A 19504-nucleotide genomic window follows, 5' to 3' on the forward strand; every position below is an offset into this window, starting at 1 on the left:
AACATTTTGATTTTTTAATTGCATTTGATAGCTACTTTGAACCTTGAGCTGAAACCAAATCATTATATTGTTAATGAAACAAAGTGGACCATTAAGAAATAACACCTCACATTTTCTCTTTATGTAGCTTATTTTTAATTAGTCTGATCAGAGCCATGGTTGAAAAAATATCATCTGCATATATATGTGGCTGATCACATAAAACTGATCAAAGATTCAACCATCATTAACTTGTTCATTATTACTAAGAAACTAAAGTCAGACATACTATATCCTATGAAGTAAAGTAACAGAAAATCAACACTAGAAAATGACAGTTTGTAAATGCAAGGTATAACTGTACAAAAAAAAAAAAAAACAAAAGGACACAGTAAAATTAAGTGAGACAACATAAGTAAAACACTGAGAAGAGCTAGATACTCCCCTTCCCCAACATTACTTCCGGTCAGTCCAATGATAGTCACCACTCATGTAATGTATATGTGCTAACACAATTTAGAAGTTGATCTTTATTTAAATGTCAACAAGAAGTGTTTTATTGCATTATAATAAAAGCTATATTGTCAGGACTTACCTTTTTTAAAGTTCCTAATATTTGTGTCATATAAAAATTTGAAATAACAAGAGAATAATGGATATTATATTAATAATTACTTATACTAATAAGTTATTAATAATAAATTAAATATACATATTAGCTCATCCTTACCTGAAAATCTGATATCATCATTACAAACATAAACTTTGTGAGAAGCAATTTTGTTCCCTGCCAGTGTCTCCACTAACAAGAACTTTCAAAATTTTACTAATACATAGCTTGTATAACCCCTGAGAAATTTTTATTCTCTATCAAATTTACAGTCTAGATAGTTAGATAATGTTAATATAAATGAAATAATGGCAATATGTATATACAACCAGCCAGGCTAGCTTAAACATGGTCTTATCTATATAAAGCATCACAGCAAAGGCAAGTATTTCCCACAACTTCCACCATATCCTACACAGACATCTAGGAAAAAAAGTAGTGATTTACAACTGCTTACTTTTGAAGCCAGGCAATTGGTTTTGTTTACTCAGGATCCTGAGAGTACTCAATAATAGATGAAAGGATGGATGGAAGAAACAGTATGCACTGATACTTATGTGTATATAAATTCTGAAGAAATTCATAGCAGAAGCTCATCCTTACAGAATCAAATTCATCTGAGGGGTTTTCATCAAAGAAGTGTTATTTGAACTAAATCTCCAAGTGCAGGATTTTTATGCAACTTAGCAGATGTATATATAGTATCATCTCATTTAGTATGGAAACATCGCAACCAAAATCTGAATTAATTTAATAATAAAGTGAAGAGAAAATGCTAACCAGTAAATTATTGCATCATTTGAAAGCCTATTTAATTAGAAGACAGCTACAAGGATGAATGTAATCCTGAGGTGCTGCCCTCTAGGTCCTAGGCAGGAATAAGAACCCCTAATGCAAGACAAGATCTCAGGTATGTCAGAAATGCAGATCCTGTTTTATGAAGAATGCCAAAATGACAGTAAGCTGTTGAGGAGGAAAAAGCCAGTTGGAAAGCAAATAAGATATCAAAAATCATGACAGAAAAACCAAATATAATGCCAGTGATGAGGGAAATCCCATATAGAGCCTCTCTGAGATTAAAGTACACTGCTAGTAATAGCTAGACTTCAAGAGTTACTTGTAGCAATACAAATACTGTTATATGTTGTTTGCTTTGTAGTGTTTAATTTTCATTCTCGCATATTTATACAAATCTTAGACTTAAAATATCAACTGCTGTATCATCATTATAAGTTCCTTAAGTGGACTGCTGTAACCACAATTTCCAGGAAAAAGAAAAAGAATGAGATTGTTTTCAAACTGATTAGCAACTGTACCTCATTGCACAGTTGTATGAAGAAACAGATTTGGAAACATAACATCAAGATTAGTGGGGCCTTTGAGCCACAGTCTCAATTTGGATTCCCATCACTATACCTGGCAATAGTGCCAATTTAACAGGCATCAGGCTGTGCAGAAGATTTTCATGTAAATGAAAACAGTTTGGGACATTTTGCTTTCCCTCAGTAAAAGATAAATATAACTTTTCACTGGCACCAAAAATAAAACAGGTTAACATAGAATGATCCAGGTCAGAGTCCATTACAGGAAGAACTAATTTGGCAGGTGCACCAAACTTTTGGACATCATGGGCCATGAGTCTAGGGAGTACTAAAGAGTTTGAAAAATGCAGGTACAAAAGGTATTAAAGGACAAAGCACAGACATAACATTCTGAAATTTATAGGTGTAAAATCACCAAAATAAAAATAATTATTTTATTTTCAATATTGATTTTTAAAGTTTTATATATTTCAAATTTAAACTAATTCTTTACATGATAAAATATAACATTAAATTTTTTAATAAAAATAATAAAAACTTGTATATAATTAATATAAAATAAATGAAAAAGTTCCCAAACATTATAATGCAGCGCTATGTGCCTAATCATTAGTGTGGATTTTTGAAAATTCATTGTAGCCCTCTACCTCTATCCTAGAGTCAAGATGATCTGGGCTTGATATCATAAGACTTTATTATCTCAGTCATATAGTTCTCACAGTCATCCAGGGATGAACATTTTTAATTTCTTCCTAGACTATGCCAAGTACCCATTAGTCTATTACTTAAACTCATGTATTCATTCACGCATTCAATAAATATGTATTTAGTTCTTACTGTGTTTAAGGGACCACATGAAACAACATAAGGCATAGAAAAATGTGGTTCGTCATAGATTTTTGAACTCAAGAAGGTTATAAGTATATGTTAGAAGGGTTTATGTTCCATCCAGAAGCCTTGAGGCCAAGGACTTGGTGTATCTCCAGCAACTAGCACAGCATCAGGACCAGCAAAGGCATTCAGCAAGTCTTTGTTGAAGTCAGTAGGTTACTGAATGAATATTTCTATTTGGTTTTGTGGACACAAGCACATGAATTTATGAAAATAATTCATATAGCCAACCCCTAGTTATTTCTTGTTGCAAAACTGAAATACAAATTGTTTGTAAAGAAGAAAATACACTCACAAAGGGCAAAGTCATTTAAATATTTAAGATACATATTTTAAATTGCACTTTAATGCAAGGAGAACTATTACCTTTCAAATGGAACTCATTTTTTTTTTCACTTTGTGATATCACTTTGCAGGAGTTCACAAAAATATTTTTTCACACAAAATGCACTAGAATTATTATCCTCCTGCAAATAGTGTTTTCTTTCACATTATTCTCAAGTTACAGACATCTGAAATTTTTCAAAATCATATTGATTTCCTGTCTTATTACCCTATACTTGTTATCTCAAGATAGCAATTGTTACATTAGTTGGCAACTTAGATCTTAAGAAAATACTGAAATTGAGTATTAAGGTGTTGATTTCATCTAAGAACTTAAAAGTATAAAAAACTAGTTTGTTTTATAAGTGTAAAGGTAGCATAACATAAATTCAGGCTCTTAATTAAGCACTTCCTGAAAATGCTTCTTTAACTACATTACTAGTAGAATCAAGATAATTAAAATTGATGACCCAACAGTCCATTATACTCACACTAATTAACCATTAGAATGTTTAAGAGCTCTAAGAGATAGATTGCTCTTCAAACAAATAAATTTCAAAGTAAAATATAGTATCTTTGTGGGAGAGTCTATAAAAGTAAATATTAAATCACTTCTCAGCAATATTGACTCTTGCCAATAAATCTGGAAAATAACAACACTATTTCCAAACAAAGAAGATGGCTAGTTTGTTTTGCACCCACAAAGGATAAATGACATAGTAAGTAGAATCAGCCAGTCAGAGCAAAGTGTGTGTGTATATACATATATATATATATGTATATACATACACACCCTCCCTTACATATACATATACATATATATATATATATATATATATATATATATATATATATATATATACACACACACATCCTTATACAAGCACACAACTTTTCTACTAGCTCACCCCATCCATTGCCTCCCTTTCCTTTCTTGCATTATATGCGTATCTCCTTCAATAGTCTATGATTTTGTCAGGGAGCAGAAATTATACCTTATTCATGTTTGTTTCTCCACTTCCCCAGTCCTCCTGTGCTCCAGCACCTACCTATGACTCTTTTATGTACAGAAAGAAATCAAAACAAGTATCATTTAATATAAAACAAAATAATCCGATTAACTGAGGTTTCTAACTTTTTACACTTCTTGTTAAAAAGAAAAACTAACATCATTTAATGGGAAACATTTCTACCAATTTCCAAGTCAACACAGACATCTAGTTTTAAAATCCCTAAAGGTCTCCCTAAATAATCTTACACATATTTTATCTGGGAGTATATGTAAGGCTCCTATCCCAGTTCAGAATGTTTTCCAGATTAGACCCTTCCCCTTACACTTTGTATTTGGCCAATATGAGCTTAGTAAGAAGAAGAGAGCTTTGATTTTGAGCTGTCACCATCCATCCACATCGTGAATCCCTGATCAACTATAGGTTTCTTTCCTGAGGACCCAAAGTGAAAAGCAGTATCAGAAAGCTAAAGTGTAGCTTAGCAAATCATAGTGTTTACCCTACAGGAAATAAGATCCAATGTTGATAATTGATGTCTAACTAGTATCAGACACATTATACTGTGTTTACCTCTCTAGGCTCCAAAGCCAGTGTGAGTTAGATAAAGTGATAAATAAGAAATAAAGCATACTAGTTAGGAAGTCAGGCAACCACTTCTGCAACTCACCAGGTAAATGATTTTTAACTAATTACTTAAACCACCTAAGTCTTAGTTTTTTCCAACTGTAAAATGGGAATAATTATATTTATCTTACAACAGCCTTGGGAGGCTTAAATAAGATGACCTGAGTCCAGCATGTAGCATGGTACCTAGCACACAGTAAATGCTCAATAAATGACAGTGATGATAATGAGGAGAATGTTAGAGACGTGTCCAGGCAGGTGTCCTGGACCAAGAGATGAAACAAGTTCCCACAGCTGCTCAGGTGGCTAGGAAGAGAAATCACTGCAGAAATCCTAAAGAATTAAGGTAGGACCAGAGGTAACATCTAGGCAAACTTCGACACTCTTCCAGTGAACCAAGCTGCAGTGTGATAATTTCTTACACTATTTTTCCTTATATAATACTTACATTTTACCAACTGCCTCAATACTTAGAAAACAAAATATTAATTAGTAACATTATTTTCAAGAATCAAGCCAGTAGAAAAGATATTTTCCATCAAGTTTCTTAATATTACTCAAGTAATACCAAAGACACAACTTTCTATTTTTACCACCAGTAAAACTACCAGCCTGTACACAAAACTCATGTTTGGTAGCACTGAAACAAATGTTTCTAACCAATCCCCAGTACACATAAAGTTGCACATACTATAACACAACCAAAGGCTAGTCTGGAAAATTTACATAGCCTATATAAATGAAACAGAAAGTAGAGGCATCAAGATAAACAAGAATAAAGTCATTAGCAAGTGCATTTTGAAAAAATTAAAACACTTCTTTAAATAAATTGAGAAATTTACAAGCAGTGGTGTGATATGTACATGTGTGTACTCATATATATCTATATGTACATATGAAATAATATTTTTAAGGAATCTAATTTCCAGAATAAAGTATATTTCAAATCCCACTTCTTTGCAAAGACAGAGTAATGATTCAGACATGATAAAAAAGAAAAAGAAAAAAGCATTCACTATTTTCTACATGCTGCTTACATTGAATTAAATAGAAGTATAGTTAATCTCCAGAAATGAATTTACAAATATTTAGCTTTATTTTTAACTCTACTGATTAGGCATGCCAGTCATGCAATCACTAAAGTAAACAAGGTCATAATATTTTGAGCCAAGATAATGGCAACAGAAATGAGAGAAGTGGATGCATGTAAAAGATATGTCATTGATGTCAACAAAGTAACTGACAAATAATGGGACATTTGGAACAAGGGACAAGGAAGTGTTGAAGGGCACTGGCAAAGCTGACTTAACTCGGTGCTCCCCAAAACAGAAAAAGGACCATGGGAAGAACTTAGTTTGTATCCAGAGATAATGAGCCCAGTTTGAGACAAATTTAGAGACAAATTCGAGAAATACTATTAATTGGAAAAATATTATAATGCCTGCTTCTTATTTTATATATTAATAGGTAGAAATTGACTCAACTGAAAATTCATTAAATTTAGTAGATGAAAAACAAATGTCAAATAATAGGCCTCTGAATTACAACATAAAATAGGGAAAAATGTCTTGATAGTGATAAAGGCTACATCTCAAAAAATTAATTCCTTCATGAAGCAAGTCTGTTTCTTTCACTACATACAGATTACTGAAAAACAAAACCCCGTTAGCTACAAAAACCCTAAAGTAACATCCTTTCAACAACCTAGAGAGGTAGAATCCTCGCTAGGTAACATTGGCCTTATAAAAATAGAAGATTTCCCCCGTGATATATGGGAACAGCATGAGCATTCTACTCAATGATAATCAATAGAAATATTTATACTTAGAAAAACTCTACTCAGAAATAACATTCAACAAGCAAATATTTCCTATGTTTTGCAATTCTAGAGAGGGAAAAACAACATTTTTATTATTCCCCCTCAAAAGCGGACTGTCATTTTCTGTTCTTCAGAGTACTTACTGTACTTAAAATAATCCTTGCTATCCTACGGAAAAGATGTTTAAATGGCCTGTAACCAACTAATTAGAATATGAGCAATACACATGCATATTCATATATACACATATATATGTGTACAAATATACATATTATCTTGCAGTGAATATAAGATTAAAATTACCATTTTTACTTAATCACAAATTGGAAACTTTAAAAAGTTATTCTTTCCCCTTAAAGTCACAAGCTTGAACATTTTAAATGAATGGGGAAAAAGAATAATGAGTTATTTTTATTCATCTAACATTACAAAATTTGCGTATGTGAAAGGTACATATATGTGATGTTGAGACAGACATTGGAAAATTACTGCTTAGGCAAATATCATTGATGTCAAGACAGTAACTAGTTTAGCAGAGTAGAAATTTTTCCTGAGGGGAATTTCCTAAATAATGTCAGCTTCTACCTCTCATCATTAGAATAGCATATAATGATTTCTTAGTTCAGACTCTAGATCATATTGCTTTCTGGGGAGTTAAGTTTTCATATTCTTGGATCTCTATAAGTTATGCCTTAAGAATAATTAACTCACCTGAAAAATACTGACCTAAAGTATCGAAGGAAACTGTAATTATAAATAGGAGTTTATCAGGTTAAAATTCACCGAAAGAAACTGTTCTCTCAGAAAGATAGGACAAGAAAACTCTATGGACGCTTTAAATAAAGCCCTGTAACAAAAGGTCTGGGGAAGCAGAGGCTTATTAGATTTATATTTCCTACTGCCCTTGCTGTTCATTTTCATTTTATAAAATAACATATTTGGGGGCTTCCCTGGTGGCGCAGTGGTTGAGAGTCCGCCTGCCGATGCAGGGGACACGGGTTCGTGCCCCGGTCCAGGAAGATCCCACATACCACAGAGCGGCTGGGCCCGTGAGCGATGGCCGCTGAGCCTGAGCGTCCGGAGCCTGTGCTCCGCGACAGGAGAGGCCACAACAGTGAGAGGCCCGAGTACCGCAAAACAACCAAACAGACAAACAAAACATATTTGGGTCATCTTCAGGTAGGTTGAGTAAAGTGATTTATTTTCCAAAATGGGACAATAAGCATAAACTGGGACTGTCCTGTTGAATACTCTATCCATAGGGGAGAGCATGGCTGTGTGCCTCTCCTGCTTCAGCACATTAATATAAATCAGGTAAAAATGGAGAAAGGGACAGAGACAGAGAAGATGAATAGAGAATACCCAGGTCAGATTGGAAAGGGAAAAGAAAGCATAGGGCACAAGGTCACATGACTGACGATTATGTGAGGAAGGAGAAAGGGCTGCTATATTTACTGACTGGGTGACAAGAATGGATTTACATGGATTGTATCTGAGCCTCAAGATATTTGCTTAATGCCAGTGGATAGCCTCTCCATCACTACCCAGCCACTATGTGTGCATGTGTGTGTGTAAATAATATTTCTATATATACAGTATACATCTATGTATATATTTTATACAACAAATATGAAATAGTTGTCCAAAACTAATATATCACCAAAATTTGCACTTTCCATACCAGATTTAAATAATTTTGAAATCATAAGTAACTGGCCACAAGATTATATATATATGTATATTACATATATGTGTATTTATGTATGTCTTTCTATATTGTGTATATGTGTATGTCAATGCATGTATATATTCCTATGAATATACACGTGAATATAACTAATGCTAACTTTCAGATTTTCAAAATCATTTAAGTCAACCTGGGAAAATCTACTGTGATGTTGTATTCAGATACGTTTAGCTGTTAAATTCTACTTACAAATACAACTTAGTATGTTATTTTCTTGATATTAAGATATCATCAACTTTAAGAATCACTTTCAATTGCAGGGAAGAAAATACATGTTAAACATCCACACTAATTATAAGTACCATCCCAATTTCAGAAAGATTAAAATGTGATAAATATGACTTGACATTAAAAAAGTATAACCAAGGGGTTAGGAGTTTTAAAATAAAACATATCCCCAAATAAGAAACTCTATAAAGAAAATATGTGGGATTTTTTAATAAATAATGAGCGCTAACTACCTAACTGATATAGTTCAAATTAGGACTTGCACTCTGGATACCAGCAGCCTCTAGATAATAAATCAAGCAGGAAATTGTGTACACTCACACACACACACACACACACACAGAATAAAGGTATCATGGTTTATTATTTTTCATAAATCATCACCATAAAAATTATGAATTATTCACAGTAAATTCCAAGTAAGCCAGGAATGATGTAGCATATATAAAGCATAAGTTTCCATGACAAATAAGAACAAGTATATAAAATCCTATAGATATATGACCCATAACACATTACAGAACATTGATTTCCCAGAGGCTAATGTTAAACTCACATACCCAATTTTTCATTCTCTCCTATAACTCAAATCTATTCATGCTGCACAATTACTTTTGCATAATAATATATTGTATTTTAGTTATCTGAGCTATTTCATCTGTAACAATAGTTCTTCCTTATTTTAAATGAGCATCTTTGGAAGCATATTATTTTCTTTATGATCTTTCAATCACCTTGACCATTTTTTAAAGTGTATGATGTCTTTCATTCACACATCAGGTAGCATGCTTCAAAGTTTTAAAAATTCACATAAATAGGAAGAGTTCTCAGGAATGTAATTTGATGAAGGGGATTACATTTCTGTCTCCAAGAACTAAGCATTACACGTTTGATACATTGAAATGTTCACATTAAAAAGAAATTATAATCTCAAAAGAAGTGAATACAAGAGAAAACAAGGAAATAACAGCTCAACTAATTTTTACTAAAGGAAAACTAAATAAGGGTAGAAAGATAGGGATGGAAAGACAAGAGGCAAAAAGGATTCTTATGTATGGAGAAAAGGACTAAGAAAGTAAAGAAGGAGTTAATAAAATCTAGGCATTCTATTTTTCTTAGCTTTGGGCTCCAATCTTAGCTGACATCAGAGGAATTTAGTCTGAGGTGACCAAAGAGAAATATATTTTATCTACCACCAAATAAGAATGGTGGAAGTTTTTATCCAAGGTAATTCAACAACATGAATTAGTAATTAGGATATTAAACAGAGATCAAGGCTGAAGTTTCCTCAAAACTGCCTACTTTTTAGAACAATTTTTTTAATCTTATTGAAAAAAATGGGAATAATCTCTAGACTTTGACATCTGATTACATTTCAAACTACCTTTTGTCTGTAACACGTTTCCCTTCTGTTCACAATGGTCACTCTTGCTTTTTCCTATTTTTAGAACTTGCTTCCTTTCATTAAGCTGCAATTAGCAAGCGTCCCTTCCACATATATATCACTGATTCCTTCAAACTAGCATCATCCTTTGTTGCTTTTAGACTTTCACAGAAGCCAGAGTTTCTTCCTGGGAGTTCTCTAAACCTTAGTTTAGATATATGGATCAAGCTACAGACATTAATGTTTCAAAGAATACTCATGGCAAAATAAATATTAAGAAGGTATTGACAGGGGATATGTAGCCACAATCTTTACTGACAGTGGCCAAGCTGTGACAAAGCCACAGGAGTATAGGACTATTTCGGCAATCATGGCACAGTCAGGCACCATCATTGCTACTGTCCAAAAGAGCACGTATGGGAGTGAAGAAAAGGTGCTTTTTAAAAAAGACCATCATGGGGCTTCCCTCATGGCGCAGTGGTTGAGAGTCCGCCTGCCGATGCAGGGGACACGGGTTCGTGCCCCTGTCTGGGAAGATCCCACGTGCCGCGGAGTGGCTGGGCCCGTGAGCCATGGCCGCTGAGCCTGCGCGTCCGGAGCCTGTGCTCCGCAACGGGAGAGGCCATAACAGTGAGAAGCCCGCATACCGCAAAAAAAAAAAAAAAAAAAAAGACCATCATGAAGATAACCCTACTCTTTATTTCATAGCATGTTACAATGTTATAGCTTTTCTGAAATAATATTAAGTTATAGTATCCAGATCATATAGGTAAAAACACTTTAAAATGTGGAAAAAAAAGAAAAAAAAAAAGTTGTTGGGTAAGAAGAGCCAGAATGACTTACCTAGACAATCCTCTTCTGCAGTGGTTCTCAAAGTGTGGTGTGTGGATTAATAGCACCAGTATCATATGGGAACTATAAGAAATGCAAATTACAGGTCCCACCTCAGGCCTACTAAATTAAAAATAATCAGGGAAGTGGATGTTGGAGCTGAAGAAGGGGGAGGTGATTTTTATGCATGATAAAGTTTGAGAACCACTGTTCAATTGTATTCCAATACCATAAGTAACCAAATAATATTTTTCTTAGTTCTAAAACTACAAATTTACCTCACTGAGGAAAAACATTCTTCTGACTTTTTTAACAAAACTTTCAGCATTTTCAGAATCGCTTAGGTTCCTATTTATCTGAAGGTTCTAGTTAAGAATTGAGCAGCTCCATCTCAGTCTTTAGAACTGTTGCATTCTGCGTGCTAGTATGAGAATGAGGGACATTAGTGAGATAGCGGGGGACTCTTCAGTCACAGATGTACCCATGGAAGTTAGTCAGGTCAGCACTTCACATTCCCCAAATCTTGCCCCCAAAGTTGTCTTTTTATAACTGACTTTTCTTGTGTCATTTTTCCCCAGATACCTTTATCAATGAATGTGTCAACTTTTCTGGCATACGACCAGCCCACAATAAGTTACTGTGGGGTGCATCATGAACTTCTCTCTCATAAATCCTTTGAAACGAATGCACAGGAAGATACGATGGAAACACACCTAGAGACTGAGCTGGACCTGAGCACAATCACAACAGCTGGCCGAATCAGTGACCATAAACAGCAGCTGGCTTAATTGAGCTAACTGGTAACCAAGGGTTGCCATCAAACTTTGTAACCTCAAGGACAAAATGAGGAAGATTTGTTCATTGTGGACTCTAAAAACGAAAGAAAACAATCCCCTGTTAAATTAAACAAAAATCCAAGATTGATTCATGAAGTAAAGAAGACATGAATTGTTTCAACTCTACACTTTATAATTAGCTAAGTTGTGCACTATTTTTTTGACTTAGAGTATGACCCTGAAAAAAAAAATCTTTTTTTCTCAAAACTTATCCTACCTACCTGTAAAAACTGTACAGAGCTAATGTATTTTTCATATTGTAAAGTTTCAATTATAGAAACAACTCGTATGTACAGTACCATAATTTAATTACATTTTACTTTACAAACTTTATGTATTTCAGTTTCTAAAATTTTAAATTAACAAAAATTATTTCTTGTGTTATTCAGAATTACTCAGTTTTGTAGGGACTGTTTTGTTACTGCTTTTGTGCCCAGAAACCTTGACTCTCAAATTCTGTGCTGTGCAAAACATGCACGATTTTTATCATGCTTACTGCGTAGAATTTTATCTACTTGGTCCAGAAATAATACATTAACCAAAAAGGGTTTGTTGAGACTTATAAGAAGTTCTTCAATTACATAGACAGGTCTTTCTTATAAATGAAAAAAATCAAAGATTTTTTAACACTTCTCAGACTTAACTGTTGCCTTGAATTACAGCCTAGTTTCTAAGCAGTGAAATGTAATGATAAAGAGGGATATTTTAACAACGTATTTCTGAATGAATGACTCATTATTTCATTCTTTTGAGTAACCCATTGTTAAGGGTGGGGGGAAGCATGGACAAAACATCACTGGAAACAAAGGCCGTAACCACAGCAACAGAGTTTGATATACTTAAAAGGTGCAGCTGCCAGTGACAAAGAAAAACTCTGTTACATCTCATTACTTCAGGCCAAGGTGGGAGAATAAAGCATAATAATTGTACAGTAGTAATTTTTCTCTAATTAACCCAAAGTGGTTTACCTAAAAATAACCATCAGTGCAAAATATGCCTGGTTTTAAGACAATTTCCCATTTAGAATGGTGAGGCTATATTTTAGGAACATCTCAAAGGAAATATATGAAAATTTTCACTTTGTGTGCTACATCAATTTCCTCCTGGGAGAGAACTCTAAACATCTAGAGCTGATTCAATACAGATATGAGCCATGGTGGAACTTTATCACGCAAGTAGACTGTAAACATCCTTAATATGTTCTAAATTGTTTATATTGCTATTCATAATGAGATTCACCTCCAAATTATCTGAAAAATAATCCAGAGTAATTTGAAACCACCCCAGATCATGTATTGATTATCCATTGTATTATAAAGTTAATTCAATCAAATTATGAAAACCTGACTTTTCAGAGGCTGAAATAATCAACTTGTTTCTGTTGTTTGCTTGACACACGTTACTGTTTGAAAATATTGTTATTTTATCTATGGTATTCACACATACTTTTGTGGGTTTTTTTAAATATAAAATTGCAAGTCTCAATTGCTGTTACACTAGAAGTGCTTTTTTTATGTTGTCATTTTTAATTCATGACATCAAAAATAGGTTGAGAGTATGTCAATCTAATAGGGATCAAACACAGTCAAAAACAATGAAGAAAAGAATTTGTGAAAACCAATGTCAAACTTCCAACGTTTTTATTTCTTCCAAAGAAATTCAAAAGTGTAGTTTTATGCAGGTTTATCATGGCAAATTTAAGAGCAGGTTCAAAGAGAATGAATTTAAAAAATCAAGAGCAAATTTTTGTTGAAAATATACTGTCAGAAGGGAAAAAAACAAAATGTTGGAAGAGCAAACTCTTACTAATTTAAATGAAACTAAATGTCACAGTACTTGTATCAACTATCTAGCATTCCAGATTTTGTAACATATTTTGCATAAATTATTTGCTATTCAGAAAATTGTCATTTTTAGTTTAATTTTAATCTCTTTTTTCCAATTTCTAATTTCCTTGCACTGTATTACTGTCAGAGTATTCTTAAGCCTCTACACTGATATTTTGCTTTGCAGTTAGCAAATCTATAGAGGGTTAATTATAAATCTATTATGTATGGATCTGAAATCTGATGCAAAATTTTATTTATTATGTAAACCAAAATGTCACTTGCAATTTTTTCTCATAGAAGTTGTTCTTGCAAAGATTCAAATATCTTTTAATTTGTGTAAATAAGCATTTTATATCTTCTCTTTCCAGACATTTTCAAACTGACAAATGATTTTTAGAAATGTTAAAGGTTCCAGGGAGCCTCACAAATATATGCCCTTTATTTCCTGAAGCAAACTGCTTTCTTTCTTAAACATTTTAAGTTCATCTGAAGTGAACAACTATAAATAGAATCAGTCACCTTGAAACCAGGTGCATGGGAGGTCTTAGCTCTGTGCATCAGAGGACTTATTACGTACATTAAGAGCCAAATAAACTAAGAATTTTGGTATTTGTCATATTTGATATTAAACCCAAAGGATCTTTAGCAGGAAAAAAAAAAAGATGCAGGGTTACTTGTTTGCTTAATTTTTATTCTGCCATGTCCCGGGGTGTGGGGGCTTTGGGGAAATGAAAACCTGCTACAGGAGATTTTGTCTGGAATCTTTACCATACATTTGCAATTTATATATTTGTGTCTAAAATCCCTATTTCTAACCTGTCTTTTTCAGAATTCAGTAATCTCCCATTTCCTCTTTCTAACCACCCCATGTCTTCCTTCCTGTCTATTTCTCACCTCTTTAAACAGCTGAAATGTTTCTATGCTTGGAGTTGAAAAATGCAGTTCAGCCCAGCATGGTTACAATAACAGTGGTAGCTACAGCAAACACATGTATGCGGTGTTTTGAAGTTTACAAACCACATTCCACATAAATTATCCACAAACCAATCTATGAAGACACATTAATATCAAAGAAGTTGAGACTTGCCCAAGAACACAGGGCTAATAATTGGTGGAGTTGAACTACTCTCAAAATTCAGACCCTATTAGTCTTTCCACTATACTAAAAGCCTTCCCTCTCTGATCAGGGCCAGAGAACTTCCAGATAGTAAATAGAATGAAAAAAATGTTTGACATGTTGTTTAGTAATCCCTAATTTAACTCAGTTCCTCTATCTGTATAATATACGGGCTAAATGGACTCTTTGTGTGCTACTCTGGGCTCTCACATTAAAACTCTTTATTCAAAAAGTATAACAAGTCATAAATTTCTTAACAAATCATATCATTTGTAAATGTGTAGAATGGTTGCTTCTAAGAAGTGGATGTATATAGGTCCCAAGGTCCAGAATAAAATTGAGAAGCATAAAAAAAACCCCAAAAACACACACAAAAAAACAAAAATCATCAAAATCGAGATTATGCATAGAGTTATAAAACAGATTCATAGTGCCAGGTTGAACATATGTTTAACACATGTTCAACTGAACACACATTCAATTCAGAGCTAATTGGAAAAACCTTTGTAATTTTCCTTTTTTCCTTTTTTGTTTCAGCAAAAGTACTTATTGAACCATGAATTCTTACAACTATCTTAATGGAGAATAACTTTCTTTATTCTCCTTCCAATAAAAATGAAATGTAATTCATCCAAACTGATGTATAGATGAAAAAACATATACTAATAAGCAAATAATATTTTTGATCAGCTCATTTTATCAAGTCTCTATCCCTACTCCCAAAACCACAAAATCAGACAGATTTTAATATAAATTATATTTTTAGAAGGAAAGAAAACTTGCCCAAATTTAACATTCAAGACAAATGACATAAACCTGACTTGAAATCAGATCAGTATGACTCCACAAACTGCTTAGAAATAGAATCTTTTTTGCAAAAATATTTTCTAAAATAAAAAATATTTTCTCACTGTATATGAGATTAAGAATATATATTTTTCTCTGCTCCTGACTGGAAGACAGATATCATCTCTCAAACTCAACATTAAAAATAAGTAAAGGGCTTCCCTGGTGGCGCAGTGGTTGACAGTCCGCCTGCTGATGCAGGGGACACGGGTTCGTGCCCCGGTCCGGGAAGATCCCACATGCCGGCCGTGGAGCAGCTGGGCCCGTGAGCCATGGCCGCTGAGCCTGCGCGTCCACAGCCTGTGCCCCGCAACGGGAGAGGCCACAGCAGTGAGAGGCCCGTGTACCGCAAAAAAATAAAAAATAAAAAAAATAAAAAAGTAAAGAAACTGAAAGCATGAAAACAGGTACCTGATGTGAATGATTAGTAAGCTGGAAGAAAGAAAATCAGATGTAGATTTTCTGCTGGGTAGATGGTAGCCAATGAAGGAAAAAGTAATAGAACCAGCAGATATTCAGCCTCAGGAAAAAGCATAAGAAATCTCTAGAGTAGACATAATAACATCTTACAGTGGCGTAGCTCTTAACAGTTTATCAGTCAGGGTAATGGTATAACCACCTCGTAACACATAAAAAGTCCCGAGGTCCAGATGGGTTGATTATACAGTAAGAAATACAGATATGTTAGTCTCGCAGTAAGTAAGAGCCTCCAACTACTTTTATTACCTTCTCAACTCACCACAGCTGTCCCTAACTAGAGAGGTACTAAAGGCAGAGGATCCAGGGTCAAGGCTTTCAAAACTCTGACATACCCACAAGGGTGGAGAAGACTGACAATCAGAAACTGTGCTTCATTTTAGAATCAACTGTAATGGGGAAGAAATATTTGAAAATTTAAAAAATATATACCAAAACGGTGATGGATTATTTGTAAAGGTCTCTCATGGCTTACATAATGATTTTATTATGAGATAAGAGGCTTATATGTAACATTTTTAAGTTAGGGTAAAATTGATGTTTAAAAAAGTCCACAGTTGATTATTTACCTTTCTATTAAAGACAGTGCCCTTAAAGCAAAAGAGTGCCTCAGCCATCTAGGACCTAGAGAACTCTTGAATTTCTTCCTCCTTTCTCCCATCTATTTATAGATTTTCTTTTATATGATAAATATCTTCCCCAAAAATTAAGTGAAATTTTATTTTGTATAAATCAAATAATATTTCAAATACATTAAGGGACTATATGATAAATGATCCTTGAAGTAAATCCTTCTTGTTTTCTAATCTGAAACACCACTCACTAATTTATCTTTTGTAAACTGATTTACACGTATCTTGTGTTGCATAATGCAGCACACGGCCTTAAAGGTTCTATGGTGCAGTCTTTACCTCAGACTGTATAAAAGAAAGGACTCTCTAGTTTCAAGCAGGTCTATAGACACTAGAGTGATCATTTTCAGTCAGTTTCAGTTAGGGAATTTATCTGGACTAATATAAAAAATACTATTAAAATAATATGAATGGATAAAGTTGACAAGTTATATTTTTTCTAGTTATTGGTTTAAACTGTTGTCACCTATCACAGAGTCAAAGCTACTATTAAGAAATCAAAATGAGCCCAAATCCCTTGGATCCATACCAGATTTACTGAGTCAGAATCTCTGAAGCTAGTCTCTAAGGCATGCTAAATTTTGCAAAATATTATTCAGATGAATTTACTTTTGCCAAGTCATTCAATTGCTTTTTATTCTAGTCTAAAATTCTTCTTGTGCTTTCCTATTCCAATGTGAATCTAGTTTGCTAAGCCTGGATGAACATTTTTCTTGATTAGAAGAATGTGCAACAAAGGACAACTATATATAAAATGGTCAGGTTTTTTCTGACAAACTGTGTTATTTATAGATTTTGTTCCCCACTAGCTTTTTCAACAGAAATCTCTGAAAACTATCTTAAATCAGCTGGATTATTCACTTAATTTATTACTTGCTTTCATGGATAATAATATAACTGTTGAAAACCTGGAGTTGGGGAGAGAGGAAGGACTAATTTATGATGTAATAGGCATTGTGTTGTCCTCATTTCATTCTCAAACCATCTTAGGAAACAGGTATAACCATCATTTTAAAAAAAGGAAAATAAGAATCATGGTAGCTGAATAATTTGCTAAGGCTTATATAGTAGAGTTGGGGATTCAAATCCAGTGCTCCTGACACTAAGGATGTGCTCCTACCACCCAATAACACATTTTCAAATGTTAACAAAGACCACAATCAATATAATTAGGCTCATATATTTTAATAAGGGGTGTGGAGACAGGAGGAAAAGAATGTACTTTCCTATTCCTAAACAGAAAAATTGCATAAGCTATTTCACACTGTGTAGAGATTTCCTTCAATATCCCAAGTCCGCAACTTAATGGCAAGAAATATCTATTATTTTCTTGAAGTTTTATACATTGTTTCCTAAAAAGCATGAATATTTGAAAGAAAAAATCCTTCAAAAAACATATACTCCCAGGGCTTCCCTGGTGGCGCAGTGGTTGAGAGTACACCTGCCGATGCAAGGGACACGGGTTCGTGCCCCGGTCCGGGAAGATCCCACATGCTGCGGAGCGGCTGGGCCCGTGAGCCATGGCTGCTGAGCTTGCGCGTCCAGAGCCTGTGCTCCGCAACAGGAGAGGTCACAACAGTGAGAGGCCCACGTACCGCAAAAATAAATAAATAAATAAACAAACCAACAAACAAATAAATACTCCCAAATACTCATGCTGTATTTTCATTTCCAATTTTCCTAGCATATTATAAACTTATGACAAAAATATGATAAGTAGATATCCATATTTTTTGTAGAAGTATCATTACTTATACAAATGATATGGGATCTGGGAGCATGTTACATAAAGGAGGCAGGAAGATAACCTCTATAACAATGTACATTCTGCTTGTCCTGTTACTCAGGACATATTCAATAATATATAGCTTAAATTAAAAATAAATATAATTTTCCTTGTGAAGGTAATACAAATGTTTTCATCATTATGTGCAGGTGGCCAAATAAAATTTTTTACATTTATTTTTAAATTCACATCTTCAAATAAATCTCCCTTAGTTTTAGCTATTAACAAATGATTATTAAATAGTGCCTTGATTCCATTAGTGTCTCTAGGAGCATTTTATTAAACCACTGGACTAACAACCTCTCCTATTTCTCCTTGAACTTGCACAAGCCCAAGGTAATATAATCGAGAAGCTACATTATCATTTTACTCCATCACACTATCTGAATATGTAACATCCATGTAAAAAACATTTTTTAATAATCCACATGGGATTCAAGAGCCAGTAAAATACTCTGTAAGTCACAATTCTACTAAAAATTGCCACTACTACAACTGTGATAAAACTATATGCTATAAATTTAAAACATTTAATAAATCCAGCAAAGAAAGAAGCTCTAGCATCCTGAATCTAATATCATTACATCTGTTCATCCTGGTACCACGACCACCATACAGAAATTATAACTGAAATATCTAAAGTAATTCTGATTTGGAACAACAAAGATGCTCCTTGTATCTGGGTTGAAGATGTGGTAAAGGACAATGAAGAAGACAAAAAAACTACACATACCAAGAGGTAGGTAAAAGAAATGTGATTTATTCTCATTAGATAACCTGCAAGTAATTTTAAAATTTAAGACTAATAATTAAAATTTACAATAACATTTATATCATCTAATGTCATCAGTAAAAACCAATACTGACATTAGGGACATAAAAACAAACAGATATTTGTGATGGCAATACATATTAAATAGATAGACAGAATTCATTCTACCGAAAGAGAGAATACTAAGGATAAAAAATACTTTAACTGTCACTATTATTTCTCCTGAGAAAAACTGAGAAGTCAGAATAAAAGATTCAAACTCTTTTCAAGATCCATTTTGAAATAGCCCAAATATAAGCCCCAAATTGCTGCTTTCAACCATGAGTAATTATATTAATTCATATATACCTAGTCAGATTCTGATGTTGAGAAATGAACTGTGTTTTAAATATACTCCATCTGTGCTTACTGTTTTACATCAATGATATATTTGCTTTCAA

At 33.6% G+C, this 19504-nt stretch overlaps 2 protein-coding genes across 2 annotated transcripts in view; one reads left to right on the forward strand and one right to left on the reverse strand.

Annotated features, from left to right (window-relative positions):
- Positions 1 to 12221, forward strand: part of LRRTM3 (leucine rich repeat transmembrane neuronal 3) — a 183906-nt gene extending 171685 nt beyond the window's left edge. The window contains exon 3 of the mRNA XM_082639557.1: positions 11348 to 12221. Coding sequence (XP_082495683.1) covers positions 11348 to 11557 — 210 coding nt within the window. The 3' untranslated portion in view covers positions 11558 to 12221. The remainder of the gene's footprint in view (positions 1 to 11347) is intronic.
- Positions 1 to 19504, reverse strand: part of CTNNA3 (catenin alpha 3) — a 1654963-nt gene that overhangs the window by 1091090 nt on the left and 544369 nt on the right. The gene's annotated exons all lie outside the window — the stretch shown is intronic.

The sequence above is a fragment of the Mesoplodon mirus genome (genome assembly GCF_964341445.2).
Source record: "Mesoplodon mirus genome assembly, chromosome: 2".
NCBI lineage: Eukaryota > Metazoa > Chordata > Mammalia > Artiodactyla > Ziphiidae > Mesoplodon > Mesoplodon mirus.